Below are 18,610 nucleotides of genomic sequence, written 5' to 3' on the forward strand. Positions count from 1 at the left end.
GCCTCCCCTCCGGGCGCGGCCGGGCCCGAGGGCTGTTCCCTGGCCGGTGGAGGTGTTACGGTGTCCGGCTGATCCCGGGCGGCGGGGGAGTCTCGGCGCCGGGAAGAAGCAGGCGTTTGCCGCTGTGCCGGGCCTGGCCAGCCTGGCGCGGTGCTGCGGCCGGAGGCAGGGCAGGGCAGGGACGCGCTTCGGTGGTAAGCGCCTGAATGACTCTCACAGGCAGGTGGGGAATAATCTGCTGGAAGGTGATGCTTCTTCCTACACTCCCCTGGCTGGGAGGTGATTTACAGCCTGTGACAAGCTTGTTGATAGTCTTGTGAGAAATATGTATTGACAGGAGGCAGGAGTTAAGTTACCTCATTTCTCTTGCTGTCCTGCTCAGCTATGCATTCATGCTTTTAATCCTTATGGCAGGTAACTGCTCTTGCAAGATCCTTTGAATCTGCAGGAAGGAGTCTCGGAGGCTACTGAGACTGGGCTGTATGAAAACTCCCAGAGGAAATGCCGGTTGGGATGGCTCGAGATCTGGAGGAAACTGGCTCATCCTCAGAAGAGGAGGAGGAGGAAGAAGATGTAGATGGGCTGGAGTAAGTGGTGGTGGGGGAACCTCTTAACTGTTTCTGTCTCCCTGTGCTTCCTGTAGGTTTTGTACTAATCTAAAAAGACAGTTGCATTCCTTACCCTCCTCCTACCTGTAAAGCAGCAGATGGTTGGTTTGAGCCTCAAGCCTGTGGGCAGGCTACCTGCATTTGTAGCCTAAAAGACCACTATATTCATCAGGGTTGGAGGCGCAGCTCTTCCTTGGCTGTCTGTAGTTTCATTGATCTCTTCCTGTCATGCTCCTAAACTGGGAACTTTCTTGATGATGTTTAAACAAATTAAGGAAATGAATGTCCTTTCTTTTCATTTGCTTATTTTTTGTTTGGTTTTAGGTTTTACTTTGCTGCATAGAATAGAAATCTACTGTACACTAGAGTGATACGCAGTGGTTTATGTCCTCTTTAAAAAGCTGCCTTATGAGAACTCAGATCTCAGAGTTCTTATTACTTACTAGTATCTGTTTGTTCCAACTGTTGTTTAGTAACTTGTTTTATCTTTGCTTGTGAAGGAGTCACTCCCTTATTCTTTCCCAGAGTGGAATCCCTTTTCCATTTCAGCTGGACCTACTTTAATATATCGTGTTTGTTTTCTTTTGCGTGAGCATTGTGACTGAGAGCCCGGCTGCAAACTGCAGTGGCTTAAAGCATTTAGAGGAATATTGCTGTCCTGGTTCCGGCAGGGATGGGGTTAATTTCCCCCCGGAGCCGGCAGGGGGGGGGTATTCCCTCCCACGTGACCCACGCCCGGGCTATAAGAGGCGGTAGCCGGGGCTGAGGGGGACAGTCGCCACTTGGGGGTGGGCTGCGGTGGTGCGGGTCAGGTCGGTGCGCTTCTCGGCGGTATGGTACTCGCATCTTTATATCCATACCTTTATCAGTGTTATTGGTTTGGTTTTTTTTTCCTCTTCCCGTTTGCTGGTCTGTTCAATTGCACTATTTCAACCCACGAGTTTTGGCTTTTTTTCTGTGGATTTTTCCCACAGCTGTGGGAGTTGAGCAAGCGGCTGCGTGGTTCTTTGTTGCTGGCTGAGGCCAAACCACGACAATTGCTTCATACCAGGTATTGGCTCACTTCCCAGCCCCTCGTGGATGGAAAGGTCCAGAACTGCCTTCATCTAGAATGTAATTGTAACCAGGTGTCTGCATCAAGTGACCAAGGGCCATGCTAGGAATGAATGACTGTCACCTGGAGGATTGAGCCTTACTGCAAATCCTCAGGACAGGCTTAACATAAACTCTCCTCCTGTTGCCTCAGCTCATTTCCCCCTTATATAAGGCTCTGGCCTGTAGTGTAAGTTCTGGAAGCTTCTCTGGGTCCTTTCCAGCTAATTACACCCCAGTAGTTGATTTTTATGTTGGGGTTTTGGTTTTTTTTTTACACTTTTTTTCTTTAGAGGTGGTGGAAGCAGATAGGAGTGCTGTGAAGTTAATTTGTCTGGGTGATAATGGTAATAACTTGATTAAGAGGACCAAGGCTACACTTCAGAGTACTTACTTGCCTTAGCATCAGAAAGTTGCCCTTTTATCTCACTTTCTGTGTTCTAAGTGTAGGAAGTGTTTTGTCTTCTGTAGTTTCTCCAAACCTTTGGCAGTCAATGATCTTGCGCATTCTATAGACAAATACCTCTGTCTATCTCTGCCAGTCTTTCTATTTCTTCTTGTCTGTGTAGACAGAGATGTGTCTCTTACCCCTTAGTCTCTGTTTTCTGTTAACTTTTTCATGGTTCCATTTCCTTGTGCAGTGAGTCATAAGCAGTCTGAGTTTTCTTTGCTTAGGGAGGTTGACGGGTTTTCTTTCTGTGATCTTAGGGTTTTATATAACAGATCTTAAATTTTTTTTTAATGTGTCCCTAATTCTTCTGAGGAGACCAAAGTTCCCAATGCAGTCTTGTTTTGGACAGAACTGATTGCTGTAGCTTGGGACCTTTAGCTCCAGTGGCTGGCTGGGGGCATCGTTGCATTCTGGGCTTGCATTCTAGAAATTAAAAAGGAAGAACACACAAGTTTAGCCATTGTGTTGAGCCAAGCCTGTTCTGCTCTCTCAAACTCTGTGTGAGTGCCTTTTTGTGCACTTCAGAGTCTTGGATTACAACCAGGCAGTATGCACTGATTTACAGTTCTTAGATTGGAGGCTGGAACCTGTGTTGTAAGGTCTGGTTGTGTGGATACCAGCAATTATGGTTTATCCTGAATTATAGATCCTGTTTTCAGGCTATAAATCCAGAGAGCTGTAGCTGTGGAAATTCATGGAGTTTCTTCCAAATTACACTTGGTAAAATAAATACAAATTAAACAGAATTCAGACTTAAACTGGCAAGACCAACCCCAAAAGAGGATGACCTGGAAGATTCCCTTTATAACAGAGTACTAAGGGCGCCTATTGTGTGTGTGTGAGTCAGCACAGGCGGGGTGCAGGAACAACCACAAAACCATGGCTGAAATATGAAGAGTAAATTTATTTTTGTTACCTCACCAACTGGGGCATCCCCAAAGCAGCACCTGGGCAGAGGCAGACAAGTGGGGACACAGGCACTGTGGAGCTTGGTCCTTGCTGGGGGATCGCTGAACCTGCTGTTTGTATCTGTTTTTCAAGGATTCACACAGGTGTAGTTTACCACTGGGCTTTGATCTTTCCCACAGCAGGGCAGGAATCTCAAGCATGTTCAACAGGGTGCCTCTAAGTCTGTCACAGACCTGTGTTAGCTGAACGCAGATGTTCTACTTGTCAAACACACAAAGAGAGACAACAATTAGAATGATATATGTCTTTTTCTACACCCTGGCTGCAAGTCACGTGAGCATGTTTACAGACCTCCTCGCCAATCTTCCGTTATTTTCCCACAGTGTGTTTGCCTGCGTCCTGCCCACAGACTAGGTGGGCAAGTCTGGAGAATTGTTGTGTCCTCATTGCGGTGTGCGTGAGGCACAGTATTGCTTATATTGACTGTCTTGCCATTTCAGGGATCATCCGTGTATCAAGTGGACTGGTGGTGGCTGCAGGCGGATCCCAGTCATGGTGTTTCATGCTGAAGCTGTTCTGACCAACGACAGCTACCTCCGCCTAATTGGAGGTGGGTGCAACTACCTGCCAGCTTTTGGCCTGAAGGCATGAGGTGGAAATCTCTTAACCTGTGTGTTCCTTTCTTTTTGTGCTTGGGAAGAGGACATGGTAGGAAGGAAATTACAATCCTTGCTTGTCTCTGAGTGTGGAGATGTTCAGAAATGCTCGATCAGTTGGTGAATGTTTATCATGTCACAGCTTGAGTTGTGACAAGTGTCTATGTTTGTCCCTCCATTGGGTCTTGATGTGTTTTGAGTTGGAACTGTCTGCTTGCAAATTGAACTTGGAGGCCATGCTGAAACTTACAACCAGAATATATATTCACTACTCTGTAGCTAAGAACTTAAAATCAATCATTGCAGTGAGTTTTGAGAGGGTTTAATTGGGAAATAAAGCAGTCAGCCCTACAGTGGTGAGAACAGTAGTAAGCTGTAGTAATAAATCTCTACGTCTACAGCCTCATAACTGTGAGTAAGGCTGTAAGCAAAATGATTGCTGCTCTGGCAGCACTTGAGTCGTGAGACTAAACCTCTCTAGTGTCAAATAAGGGAGAGCCTCTAAATAAGAGGCAGAGTTGTTATAAACAGTCGCTCCTTATTGTGAGAGTTAGTACTTGTGGGTGTGTACAGCTGGGAGCACATTCTGGATGTGCTGAGTTGGAGAAAAGCTAAAATCTACTCAGCTTCTTTTTGTGAAGATGCTGACACTTCTTTCTTCTCTTGCTTCTCCCTTTCTTAGGTAATTAGTGTCCTCATTTCTAATATCCTATCCAAGCAGAAATGCTTCTGGCTCATAGGGGTAAGGGGTGGAGAAGGTGATTTTTTGTGTGTGGAAACTCCTGATCCTTTTCATGTGAGTTAAAAACATACGTGAATGGTGGCAGAAGCTGATGGTAATTGTAACTTGTATCCTAACTGGAGTGTAGCATCTCTTCTGCTCTTTCTCAGGAGGCAGAGGGTTTTCATGGTTTAACAAATCTACTGCTGAATAGTGCAACTTGTTACATTTCCTTGAGCTTTGACAATCCCAGATTCTGATACTTCTTACTCTCTTCTTTAGACTTATTTTTATTGGTAGAACATATTTCCTGAGGTTTAATCTAATCTTCATCTTTCTATTTTCAGTTTGAATCAATTTGTAAAGTGCCTCTTCCAAGTGATTCTGTATTCTAATGTTGCAATTTATGCCTCAACTTCGTTTGAACTCTTCCATAGATTGCCACATCCTTTTGTATGAAAACTGGCCTCTGGTCTTGCTACGTGCTTTCTGTTTCTTATACGTCCAGCGCTGCTTAGTGCTTTTGTTCTTATGACTTTCTACTTGGATAGTGAATTTTCTCTTTTTACTTCCTTTTCTTATTTATTTTACTTCCTACTATATTTTGCAGTTATTTATTGGAAGATCAGTACAGGTGAATGAGATATGAACAAAAACTCAGTGTTTTATTTTGGGTTTTCAGGATCTAAGAAGTGATCATGTAAGCTAGCCATGTCAATGAGGGCATGTGGCATGATTGCTTTTAGCTAGGAATACCAATCTTGAATAGAGAAGAAAGAGCTGAAATCATGTTTAGAGTGTTATAAAGCAGTCTATATAAAGTACTGTTTTAAAAATAAAATTAAAAGCTGGGCATTTGTTAGGATGTCCCATGTCTTATTTTGATACAGTAGGGTTCAGTGGTGCAGTAATATTATACCGAAGTATTGATGTAAATCAGTTCAATGCCATCATTGGAGTTAATGCCCCAAGAGTTGGGCAGGTGTTTCCTATCGCCCTTTGCCTGTTATGTGCTGTTACTGTAGGCATGCTCCACTCAGCACAGGACAGCTGCACTTAATCCTGAGTCCTATGATGCTTTTCTCTGTTCTTTGGTAGTGTAGGTAATTTTGGTTTATTCTTCTAGGTGCAGACTCTAATATCATGTCTCTTGCTCTCTAAACAGAGCGCTACCACTTGTCCTATAAGATTGTGCGAACAGACAGCCGTCTGGTTCGAAGCATTTTGACTGCCCATGGATTCCATGAGGTGAGTGCAACGATCTTCACATCTGATTATGTGCTGGGCTGGGAGGTGGTGATGATGGTGTTTATTATGTTTTGGGTTTTTATGTGTTTTGTGGTTGGCTTGTGTGTTTTGCCCTTTTTTTGTTTGTTTGTTTTTACTCTGCAGGGTTAGAACTAGGAAGGAAATTGCTGTGGACCCCCTTGAGGTTGTTTTTTGTGTGTTTTTTTTTTTTTTGCATACTCTGCAAGTCAAACAGAAGATACGTTGTGATTTTGCTCTCTCAAAGGAGTACCCTTTAGCCTTAAGCCTACAAAAATAGGGAAAAAGGAATGTTGAAGTTGGGTTGTGGTTTTTTTTTCTCGCTTTTAAAGCATCATTTCACACCCTTGGGAAGACCTAAAGCCTTTGCAAGTTCATAGAAGCACTGATGTAGTCTTTCCCGTTTCTCTTCTAGCACCTGTCTTGCTTTAAAGAATGTCCTATATACTGCGAATAACTTGAGAGGTGTGTGTATGGTGGATTTTCTTCTGAAAAGTTAAGGAATTGGTCTTGCAAGTTTCTTGAAGAAATCTAAACCACTTTATGAATTGGGTTTAAGCAGTCTATAAAAGAACAAAGCCACAAGTTTGTTTAGAAAAGTATGACATGGTTATTTCCCAGCACCACTGTACAGTAGCTTAAGGCAGGAGTCTGACTAGAGTTCCCCTAATATTAGTGATGGGTAGAGGAGGTTGTGTTAAACTAGAATTACTCTGGTCTCATAGACAGAAAGTCACAGTCTGTAGGACAAGTGGTGGTGCTTTTCATTAATTCTACATTTTTATGTGTGTGGTGTTTTATGTTGTTTTTAGGTGCACCCTAATAGCAACGATTATAATCTCATGTGGACAGGATCACACTTGAAGCCCTACTTGCTGCGTTCCCTTACAGATATTCAGAAAGTCAATCATTTCCCTAGGTAAGACCTTGATGTCATGTTTTGCTGAACATCTCTGATGGTTTGCAAAAATCTAAGCATAGATAGCACTAAAAAAAAATAGAGTATACATGGTACTGTGAAGTCCCAATGCACTGGGCCTGTGCTACATGCTGTCTTCATTCTAAATGGTCTTTGGAGTTTTGAAGAGATAGTATGTGAGTTGAAGCGCTTTTCTGTAGCCCAAATATTATTTGGTTTTGTGTTTTTTGTTTTTTTTTTAATTTGGTGGTATAAGTAAAGTATTTGGGGCTTTGGATTCTTAATTACAGAGATAGTCGTATGTTACCTGCTGAAGTTTACAAACACCACTAAAGCAGTTTGCTGTGCTTGAGTCTGTCTTCAGAATTGCAAGAGGTGCTACAAATGAGGATGGATATTAATACAGCTGTAGGACAGAGACAGTAAAACTGAAGAGTAGTTGCAGGTTAGGGTTTAAACATTTGACAGGGCTATAGATGCTTTAGAAACTAGTACAAAGGGTTGCTGTAATGTGGGTTTTCTTTATTTGGGGAAAAAAACAGATACAGTCTCTTGTTTTGGGACTTCAGGTCATATGAACTGACACGAAAGGACAGACTATACAAGAATGTCAGTCGTATGCAGCTGGCCCATGGATTTAAGACATTCCATATCTTACCTCAGACCTTCATTCTCCCGACAGAGTACCAGGACTTCTGCAGTAAGTGAATGGCTGACGATGCCCAGACCTAAAGATCACAGCCTGTTGATCATGCCAGTGGTTAAGGCAACAAAATTAGAGGAAGCTGAAAAGACAGTGGAAAAGGCCCCACGTGATATTTTTTTTAAATGTTATTTCTGCTCTGCTGTTTACTTCATGCCCCTGTAAGTCCTCAAGCTGATGCGGGCTTAAAACTCCAGAACAGAGACTATTTTTGTGCACAGTGGTGTTGTTTTGATTCACAAATTCCCTGAATAATATCTAGGAGTACCGAAGAGAGAACTGACAAAAGGAGGCATAGGGAAGAGCAATGAATCTATTGGAGCAGCAGGAGGGGCTTCAGGGAGGAGCCATAATAATTGCAGTGAGTCCCAAGGGGTAAAATAAGACATCAAAAAAGTAGACTTTGATCTCTTCATGTAGTTCTCTAAAGCTTTTACTGTAGGCAACACTCTTGATTCTTGCTCATCTGTAAATAAGCAAAATGGAAAATGTTTCAGACTTGTTCTGTTGTCTTTTAACCAGATACCTATTCTAAGGACAGAGGCCCATGGATAGTGAAGCCTGTTGCCTCTTCCCGGGGTCGAGGTGTCTACCTGATAAACAACGTAAGTGTTCAGCAAAAGGACTGCTCTTTAGTAACACAGTCTGCAAAACTATGCCAGCTTCCAGGGAAGCGGTATGGAAACATCTAAACAGACACTGACCCTCCTCTGGATTTCAACCGTACATTGGTGAGCAGCTCAAAAGTCCTTAGCAGCTGGCAAAGCCTGCCCAGGCCTATGCTGTGTAACCAAAAGCAAGCTATTTCTTTGTATGCTGTGCTTATCTTGCAACTTCCTTTCGAGTCTTAGCTTATTAGGAGCAAGTTCGTGCTCCCTGAGGCAATTTGGGAAGATTCGTACTGCTTCGTGCTCTCCTTGTGGGTGACAGTAGGCTGGCCTTGGGAAGATTCCCTGAACTCTCCTTAGTTGTTTCCCTGTGTGATCTGAACAGTTGTCAAACAGTCCCCTTGTCTCCCTCTTACCCTGGGAAAAGACCAGTTAAAATGAAACCTTATGTGATACAGAAGGATGTGTATCAGTCTTAGAGCTGTGTTATCTAGATGCCAGTGTGCCCTCACTGAGGTGTAGTGGGGATGGTTCTTTGAATTTCATGTGCTGGTTATAGTATCTTTTGCCCTTTTTGGGCTTTGCAGGGAGTTAGGTTGTCGTAGGTAACAATTACATCTGGGCAGCAGCCAAACACGAGGGGATTCCAATAAATATTCTCAGCAGCAAAACTGACTGGTGAGTCATTTTATTTTCACTTGCTCAAACCCCTTTAGCCTCCCCTGCACTGAAGGGGTCATGCTGCCTCATTTGTTCTCTACTTGGATCATTTCCATAAAATAAGTGAACAATTCGCCAAGTGTATGAGGTAAGTATTTCCAGAGCTGCACTCAGCTTTTTCTTTGCTTGAAAGAGAGGAACGAGCTCAGGCTTAGATGGCAGTTGGCCATGAATTGGGGAAAAGACCCTTCTGGGACTGGTCTCCCTTTGTGTATATCTGTTTCAGAAACACTTCAGCTAGCTTGGCCCAAAGACTTCAGTATCCTTCAGTGTGATGCCATTAAGGGAGTGTCTTCTAGAATCTCATCACGAAAGTGTTTAAAAACAACAACAAAAAACCCCAACAAAACAACAAACCTCTGAATTTCTCTGATCTGTAATAAATCAGGCTGTCATTTTTATGTGATCTGCTGAGGGAAGTTGAGCTTGTTCCTTCGTATTGTATATGTGCACTCTGTATGCTGCGGCTTTCTGCTCATGGTGCTGGTGAGGTGGCTGAATACATGCAAAATTGAATAAAGGCAGGATGACGGGGTTCTCTTGGCCCTTTTGCAAACCGAAGGCAAGAAATTGTTTTGCCAGAAACTGTATGAGTAATTAAAACTGGTTACAAGAGAGAGGCTTGCCTACAGCAAAAAGTAAAAGCTTTTTCAATGGATCCTATGACTATGTGATGTATATTTGTAGCTCAGAACAGAAAGCTCTGTGACAAGAGTAGCGTCTTCCTGGTACAGTAGCCCCTGCTGTGAACTGAACCTCAGTAGGTGTTTACTCATTTAGGCAAAAAGGTTGGATACCAGCGCAGGATCTAGCTATGAAGATTCCAAGTTGAGGAGTCACTTTCTTCACTTGGGACTTCCTCACCAACTGTAGTTATGTACTCCTTCCAGTGTCTTCTAAACCCCTCCTGCATGTGTTTGGTTAAACACTTGCAGAGCAAACAGAATGACAATCACAACTTGGATGTATTTTTTTTTCCTGCCTATTTTACATCATTGACATGTGGCTGTTAAGTCTGTATTCTAGTCTAAGGAGCGCTTAACTGGAAGATTCAGTGAGCTGTTTTTTTGGCAATGTCGTCATGCCCAGACTTCTGGTTAGGATGTAATTACCTTAAGTATGTTGTGACTGATAGTGGTGATTTTTCATTTTGTTTTTGTTTCTTCCCTCACCGGGTATGATTTTTGGTACAGAGTGGTTTTAGGAGGGAAAGGCTGTTTTTTTGGTTTGTTTTTTTTTTTTAAAAAAAGTGGGTTTGATCTAGTGGGTCATCTAGAAAAAGTGGGTCATCTTATTCCTTAAGCCTCCTGTGTTTTCACTCTTGGATTCTCTGTTCTTCTGTAGCCAAACCAGATTGTCCTGGAAGAGAACATCCTGGTTTCTCGTTACATCAGCAACCCACTGCTCATAGATGGTGAGTGTGCTTAGGAATTGCTTTTTTTTCTCTTACCCCAGCCCCACACCTGAGGATATGTGCAACCTTTGCAGGATTTTGGTTGAATAATTAAGTGTTCTATCTTCCTCTAGTACTGAAAAAAATGTAACTAGTGAATTCCTTAAAATCTGGAAGCTTTTCAACTGGGAAAGCTTCAGGCACCTATGTCAGCAGCAGATAACGGTTTATTGCTCTCAGGGTCTGTTGAAATTCCTCAACTGGATATGATGTCTGAGAGATATTTGCAGTCCCTAACTCTTGACAACTGTATTTCAGATTTCAAATTTGATGTGCGCCTCTATGTTCTGGTTACATCCTATGATCCACTTGTCATCTATCTCTACGAGGAAGGATTGGCCAGGTAGGGGAGGTTTCTTCTTTCTCAGTGTACCTGTGCTTGGTGATGCAGAGATGTCTTGGCTTGCCTCTACTCCTGACACAATAGCAAATGAGGGAAGTGCCAGTTTGGGAATTCTGCAGAGTTTAAATATAGGATACTTCATCATGCTGTGTCCAGTCATTTTTCTTTATATAGATGATGGGATCTTTAGTGAGTGACTTTATTACATATGTAATAAATAAAGTAAGCTTTCAACTCTAAAGGGTTTAATGTCCACACACCCCACTATTGGTGTGTTCATTCTCAAGGTTGGGTTCTTCTTGAAACCTCTTTGGACTCTTGGTGCTTCTTGTCCATCCTCCAAGGTGAAGGGAATCTAAGCTTTCTTAATTTCTGTTTAATCCTAAAGACAAAAGCAGGCGGAGACCTGTTGTTGGCTGCATTGGACTTTGTTTTAATACTTTCATCTGCTCTTCTGACTTTTAGGTCAGTATTTGTATTTTCAATAGTATCGAGTAAGTGGGTTCAGACTAGTTCACTGTCATTACCCTGGACGATGGCAATCTTCTTTCATGTATAAGTCATGAAAGATACTTAAAATTCCCAGGAGGAACACTTATCTACCAAAAATACCCGTTCCTCTTCATCACAGAATTTTAGCTAAATACATATCTATAGTAACTACTACATTTGGAATAATCACCCCTCTGAATTTCCAACAGACCAGAAATTTAACTGTAGTGGTGTTTGAGAAGAGAGCATCATAGGATTGTCTTCTGCAACAGTTTGAAGCAATGCTGAATCTGTTTTATGTGCAATCAGATGTACCCAGAAAGAATTATCTCTAGGGTTCAAGCCTGCATGGCTCTGACTTAAGCAGATACTGAATTCAGCTTACCTTTATCCAAAGCAGATACTGAATCCAAAAGAATATATTAATAATGATCCCACAAGAAATACCCTCCTTTAAATTGATTGACATGTGATGTGCCTCTGCCTGCAGAGATAATGTGAATGATTGTTTCCCTAAAGTGGGGCAGGAAGGGGTGGCTCATCTTGGTCAGTGGAAGACTTGACAACTATATTCACTTTAGAAAACGAGCCTTAAACATGCCTGGCATGTAAGTCTTTTCTCTTGGAATCAGAATTAAATTGTTAGTTGCTAATATTTCATGTTATCGGAAAGTGAAGAGCGGAAAAAAAGATCATTGATTGTGAATATACGAGTAGATTGCTAGATGGGCAGCGCATAGCAGGCCTTCAAAACAGGATTTGCACTATCATTAATGTCTTAAAGGTAGTTCTGTTGATCTTGTAACAAAGGATTTTACTTATGGAAGAATCTATCTGGGTAAGAGAAAAGTGTTCTACTCTCTGGGCAAGTGTGCCAGTTCCGTGATAGATAGCATTTTTGTCTCTGACAGCAGAGTAACATGTTTTGCTTGGGGGGAAGGGTACATGGGGATGTGTAGGCTTTTTTTTTTTTAAAAAACAATTCTAGTTGTATTAGAGATCTAGGGAGGGAAATAAGGAAGGAAACCAGTATATTCTTTTGACTGAAATATGCTGGTCAGACAGTTCTAGTGAATCTATTAAGATAGAATCATCAAATTATTTAGGTGGGAAAGGAAGTCTGGAGGTTTTTAGTCCAACTACCTTTTCACACAAGACCTTCAAAGTTTGGACAGGTGCTGTAAGGCCTTATACCATAAAGCTTTGGTTATCTTCCAAGAATGGAGATTTGCTTTTGCTAAAGTTCGTGAGGGTTCTGTTAGCCCATTCCTCTAGCTTTACAGTGCCATTTGAGTGCTTGGGTCTTGAGCCATGCCATCCACTGCTTTGTCTTTGTCCCCAGAAACATTCTTGTCATCCTAGAAGGCAATTGGGAGGCATAAGATATGATTTGTTCTTGGAAAACTTGTGCTTGTTGTTTCCAATAATCTTTTTATCCTTCACGTGCTTGGAAATACCTTCCTGGAAGATAATAGCCCAGGAGCAAGACTGTAGGTTACCTGGGCTGTCTTAGGTAAAGGGTCTCTTTAAACAATGACCTGATTTCTTTGAGTTTGTGAGACAGCATCCCAACTTGATAACCTGGATGCTGACTGGATTAATATATTTGTTATTTTGACATTCAGAATATTCAGCTCTGGAGCTTGAAACAGTGTTGTAGTCAACCCTAGGCAAATAACTTAAGTTTTCTTTCTGGGTATCCATCCAGAAGCATCAGTTTCAACGATTCTGCACTCTTTATCTTGGTAAGACCCCATGTGACAGTAATAGTTGCAAATCGCTTTTCAGTGTTCTAAAGTCCTTAACAGTCTTATATGTGTTTAGATTTCATTTGCTTAAACTATAATCAAGTCTAGAGCACATGACGTTGACATACATGATTAGAGCACACGTTGTCCACATATGTGACAAGTGGAACATGTATGTACAGAACACCACAGTATTACAAAGTTATCCTTTCCTTTAAATTGCATCCCATCTTACAGCTCTCTGTGAGAGGTAGCTAGTATATGGAGACTAACTGTAGTACTAGGTATGTTAATGCTGCTCTGTACATGGTCAGTGGTTCTAGTACAACCATGGGACTGGTGTAGGGGAAATACTGAGTTATCTCTGGTCCAAGGACAGTCCTGACCCTGGAGAGTAACTGTAGTTCTGTTACTGAACTTCAACGGCCCACTGAGCAATTTCCGCTGTAGCATCAGCTACAGCTAAAGGCTTGTAGCAAGGCTTGTAGTTGAATACTTTCACATGATAGGTATAAATTTATTGCAACCAGTATTTAATTGCTCTTGAACTTTTCCCTTCTTCTATGGCTGTGGAAGTGGTAACTTTATGCAGCAAGTGCTGGCAAGCTCTCCTTGGAGGACAGCACTCAAGTGTGAGTAGAGGTTGACAGAAAACTTTAGCTGGGCTGTTCTATATGGCCTCCAGATGGCACTAGTGGTCTTTAGCTATTCGGATTTTTCCCATACTCTCTGCAAATTCAGTTGGTGAGAGGTAAGGAACACAGCGCTACTGGATTCTGGCTTCCTATTTAGCTTTTTTGCTTTCCTTTTAACAGTGTGAGTTAAGTGTTGGGAGAGACCCTTTATTGCCTCATGTGGTGTAATGCTTTGGTTTAAAGCTGGGACAAAACTTGAGTTGTGTGGGAATGGGGGAATGCTTTAACATTTAGGAGTGGAAGCTGTTTTTTATTCTTTACTTAAGAAAAAAAAAAACACCACACTGCTTAAGAGTGGAAGCAATTTGTAGCAGAGAACTGGGAGGTAAGATCAGGGCCTGGAATCAAAGGTGGTATTGAAGCAATGTAAGGGGAAACCCACCAGCAGAACAAAGGAATCTGTTTTCGTGACCTCTGCTAGTACTTGTGGTGCACTGTGGTGACATACATGTTCTGAATCTGCTTTCTGAAGGTAGATTGTCCAGTCTGAAGTGTAGTCAGGGTGACCTCTTCTGGGTTCTTCTCTTTACCTTTCAGACAAAGAAAAAGAAAGTTATGTTGCCCTCTAATGTTATGCTTTGCATATTCCAAGTAGAAGAGGAACCTGTCTGTTGCAGTAAAATTGGTGTCCTCTACCAGAAAAGGAGTGCTATCAAGAAACTATAATATGTAATGACCTTTAAAAGGAACAGGCTTGATATAATACATATTTGTGATGTTTGACTAGATACTTCCTTAGGCCTGGTTTCTCTTGGCACAGCTAGACTTGTCATGACATGATGTAGAGTGGAATTTGAGGCTTCAGTGCTGAGGAGAAGAAAGGGATTGTGGGTCCAGCATGTGTAACTTGTGTTTTGCTTTACATGTGGAAGAGTGAAGAAGTTTCCTTTGAAGGACATGTGAAGGCTATGTACTCAGAGGTGTGTAACAAAGCCTTTAGCTATTATTGCTTGATTTGTGCTGAAAGTACTGAATTAGCTGTTTGGTTTGCCCTAGCTGAAGTTCTCTCTATTTTTTTTTTAACACAACTTTTCAGGAAGATACTGACCTCAAAGCTTTATTTTTTTCGTTTATCCCCTAAAAGAATATTGAGTAGAACTTAGGAAGCACTCATGTTGAGTAGGTTCCTTTTGTAGCTATTTTCACCCCACTCCCTGTGGAATAAGCTGTAGTAGGAGCAAAGCCTTAGGTCATCAGAGTCGGGTATCAGACTTCTGGAGAGTTATTAAGAATGGTATCAGTCAATGTGCTCTATGTTTTCATTTTCTGTTAAAATACTACTATGCTGGTCTTGCCTCTCTCAAACTATCAAACCTTATCTTGTGTATTTTGGGCCTGGTCCACCTCTAGAAGGAGCATTGCTAATAGATTAATTTGGGGATAGTATTTGGTGATCTGTTTGGAGGGAGTAGGGTGTGTTTTGTGGTGTTTTTTTTTTTTTCTCTTGAGGCTTGAAACAAGACTGAAGCTGTGCTTAAAGCATAAAGCAGCACTAGGTGACTTAAGATCCTCATCTGTTGGATTCTTTCTAGTACATATTTTTTTAAAAAAGTAGACAAAGCATCCTGCCGTACACCTGTTAAATTGGCAAACATTTAAAACTTGGTGCTGGAAAGGACAGTTATCATCTGTATTGGCCATCTGTGATTCATAGCCTGGAGAACTGTAGCCGGGACCTTTGCATTGAAGGTACAGGTCTGAAGAATGAGATGGTCTTGGCAAGCTTGGTCCAGGCTTGCCTGGGGGTGTAACGCAGTCATGTAATCATATGTTAAAAATCTAGGTAGTTTTATTTATCTGACTTCCAAAATGTTTGATGGAATATATTTATTGACATACCTTTTATATCCTAGTATGAATAAGAGGTGCATTGTAATTAAGGCTGTAGTTTATTAACAAACTTTGACATGCTTTTGAAGGTGACTTGCCAAGCCCAGTTGTGTGGAAGTCCCAAAGCTGCTCTTACAGCCAAGTGTTGAATTGGTGGATTATGCTGGTTTTTGGAGGGGTATCCATGCAAGGAGAGAATAACAAGCCTGACTTGTGTCTGAAGTACAGCTGAAGAGGACATGGAGCCAGGAATAGCTTATGCTGTTTGTGAGCCTTCCCCATTTTGCCAACTAGGGATGCCTCTCTCTCCCGTCTGACTCTCCCTCCTTTTGTATACCTCTGTGCAGGACAGAGAGAAGCCTGGTGCACCTGTATTGCTTGGTGCCTGCAGGCGTAATGGGGACTTGACACATGGTGTGGAGAATTTATAGTGAAATGGCTCCTTGTTTTGGGGAGATTTCTCTATAGCCTACTTCTTTGCCTAAACTACCAGCTTTAGGCAGCCTTATTTCTGAGCCTGAACTGCTGGAAGGGTCCTAGCCCAGCAGGAACTCCTTAGTCAGATTTACACTGTATTTGAAAAATAAATTAAAAAAGAAAGGAAAAAAAAAAAAGACAACTGAGCTGAAAACCAAATGTTCTTGCAAAGGGCCCAAGGAGCAGCAGCTGGGGGATACTTTCCAGAGGGACAGGAGAGTTCCTGTAATGGTGGGCTTCACAGTGGCTGCCATCCTGCTGCCTGAGCTCACCCCCCTCAGCCTCCCAGCGCCCCCTCCTTCAGGAGCCTGGCTGCCTAATTAGCACTGGCTCCACAGGGATATTTACCTTTTCTGTGCTGGATTCCTGTGGTTTCCAAAGAATTCAGGTGCTTGCTTCCAGCCAAGGAATTCACATTACCTCACAGGCTGCGCTTAGGCCAGAGCCGGCTGCAGCAGCCCCATCCCCTCACAGTAACCCCTGCCTGGCAGCCCTCTGCTTCTGAGGGACCGTAACTCACTTCTGCGTGGACACCTGGGATCAGACTATGACCCCTTCGGTAGACATGGCCTCGCACAGAAGCTGTGGAGCAGTGTATTTCACTAGATGTCCCCACTGGACTTTGGACCAGTAGATAGTGCATCAAGCCAGGACACTTTCTGCTGCTTCCTTAATTAAAAAGGCAAGCAGGATTTGAATCATTGAGGGGAAAGGTCTGTCTGTTTCTCTCTGTATGTCTTTCAATAGAAATTTGCTGCCTATACAGACACCTGTTACCAGATTTTACCTTGAATTTTCTTCTGGAAAAGGGGGTGGTTGGGCCTCAGACTACCACTGTTTCAGACTTGCAAGGAAGTCTACAATATATATAATATAAATATTTTTTTTAATATTTTTTACTATATATATTTAAGTCGTGGTCTAGTGATGCTCTTTGTTAAATCTGGTTTCCATGGCAGGTAGCTAGACACTTGTCTGTGGTATAGGATGTGGCCTTTAGTTAGGGTCCTTGGACAAGCGTTTCATTTTCAACAACCTGTTCTTGTTGAGCTTCATCAAAACTGCTTTTTTGGTTCAAAGATTTGGTTTTAAAAAAAATGGAAAAAATGGCTTGAGCAATATTTATATATCTTGCAGTCATGTAGTTGCTATATTGACATGGCCTATCACTGTTGTCTAGTAAAAAGAATTGTGTCTTGCTAGCTTCAGCAACTTGTTGTCTTGATGGCATATTTTAGGAAATTCTGAAGGAAAGGTAGCTAAATACTAGCTAGCAAATTCATTTTTGATCTCTTTACTACAGATTTCTCATCTTTCATGTTCCTCAAATTATGTCCCAGTTCTTTGAGTCTGTCTTGAGGTAGCAGGTGGTGGTCTAGCTGGGAATAGTGCGTCTCTGGGTATAACTACGTGATGCTGCTGTTGTGCTTAACAGACAGGATCAGTGTACTAAAGAATCGCAGAGGCTGGGCAACTCTTGGTGACAGTCTGCCCAATGAGAAACTAGAGAATGTGAGAAATGGAGTAGAAGTTCACTGAATCATAGAGTGGCTGAGGTTGGAAGGGACCTCTAGAGGTCATCTGGTCCAATTTCCCTGCTCAAGCAGGGCCACCGAGAGCCAGCTGCGCAGGACCATGTCCAGATGGCTTTTGAATATCTCTAAAGAAGGAGAATTTGCAACTTCTCTGGGCAAACTGTGCAAGTGCTCAGTCACCATCATGGTGTTTTATTATGCTCCATAGGTTCAAAATAAGTTGAAAACTTGCAAAATTTTTAATGAAAAGATAAAAAAGGAAAATAAGTCTCTTTTTTTTTTTCCTTTCCCTGCAAACATCTGGTAAAAATGGCTCCTGGATCTTGTTCTTTAACAGAGAACTGTTTGAATAATTTTATCCAGCTTTGGTTAGAGAAACTGCCATCACAGAGATGTCACCAAAACTCCTTTTTATGATTAGTAATTCCCATACAAGCTTTGGCTCCTATTCATACTTGGTTTCTAACTGACATATCAGGTGGATGCTGTGGCAAATATTCATGTTGGAGATAGCGGGATTGTGATGGTCTCTAGACTTCTGTTTTTTGTCCTGTACTGCGAGAGAACTGGGTCCCAGGTGGCATTTTGGAGTCCAGACTTTGATAGTGTTAAAAATGGAAATATCTGTAGTTTTCTTCTACCACTTCTAGTCCATTGAACAATTCCCTTAGGGCATGTTGTTTCTTTTCATCCTGACTTTTACAGCAGTTCATGGGAACCATAAAGAGAATTGAATGGTGCAAACAACTTTCTATGTGGCCTTAGTTCCCTAAACAAAGTGGGAGCTAATAGACTAACAGGGAAGCCAAAGTCTAATGCATGGGGAGGGGAGGGAAGAGGGACTGAGAAAATGACTCCAAGCATAAAATGTGAGGAGCGTGCTTATAGAAACACTACACTGGTTATTTCCAGGACATTTAGGCAGGAACTCTGTGTACAGTCATGGAAAAGACTATCATAATGTGTGCTTTTTCTGTAGCACTTGTTTGAGAGAAAAGGGATTAACTATTCTTTCCTCCTTCCCACTCCAGGGTCTTTTCTCCTCCTTTCCCAGGCTCTGGCTACATGTCTCAAATAAGCATTCCAGAGCTGCCAAGTTTCATGCAAAACTGTGTGACATCTTATGTAAATACTTAATGATCAGTATGTATTTCTAAAATGACTCGCATATGACAAACTTTACCTTGTAGTCAATTCATTTCCTGAAGTAATGCTGGGGATAAGGCAAAGAGCGGTGTACAGTCCCTCGGGTAGTGTCCTGTCTGAATGTGTGACAGTAAAAGGGCAGGTTGCTTGGGGTAAGGCACTGCCAGGCTGTGGGTTAGGGGTCAATCAAAGATTGGCGTGGTGTGGTGGATTTGGGGATTTCTAGAGATAAATATGG

At 42.2% G+C, this 18,610-nt stretch overlaps 2 protein-coding genes across 2 annotated transcripts in view; one reads left to right on the forward strand and one right to left on the reverse strand.

Annotated features, from left to right (window-relative positions):
- LOC104288269 (chromosome unknown open reading frame, human C14orf1) overlaps positions 1–361 on the reverse strand; it is a 3,384-nt gene extending 3,023 nt beyond the window's left edge. Inside the window, exons 1-2 of the mRNA XM_009887044.1 lie at positions 357–361; positions 60–202 (exon numbers count right to left, since the gene is read on the reverse strand). Coding sequence (XP_009885346.1) covers positions 60–202; positions 357–361 — 148 coding nt within the window. The remainder of the gene's footprint in view (positions 1–59; positions 203–356) is intronic.
- A 140-nt stretch (positions 362–501) lies between these two features.
- Positions 502–18,610, forward strand: part of TTLL5 (tubulin tyrosine ligase-like family, member 5) — a 124,212-nt gene continuing 106,103 nt past the window's right edge. The window contains exons 1-8 of the mRNA XM_009887046.1: positions 502–587; positions 3,561–3,670; positions 5,603–5,685; positions 6,516–6,622; positions 7,192–7,322; positions 7,848–7,930; positions 9,998–10,067; positions 10,365–10,449. Coding sequence (XP_009885348.1) covers positions 502–587; positions 3,561–3,670; positions 5,603–5,685; positions 6,516–6,622; positions 7,192–7,322; positions 7,848–7,930; positions 9,998–10,067; positions 10,365–10,449 — 755 coding nt within the window. The remainder of the gene's footprint in view (positions 588–3,560; positions 3,671–5,602; positions 5,686–6,515; positions 6,623–7,191; positions 7,323–7,847; positions 7,931–9,997; positions 10,068–10,364; positions 10,450–18,610) is intronic.

The sequence above is a fragment of the Charadrius vociferus genome, unplaced genomic scaffold (assembly GCF_000708025.1).
Source record: "Charadrius vociferus isolate BGI_N301 unplaced genomic scaffold, ASM70802v2 scaffold14, whole genome shotgun sequence".
Lineage (NCBI taxonomy): Eukaryota > Metazoa > Chordata > Aves > Charadriiformes > Charadriidae > Charadrius > Charadrius vociferus.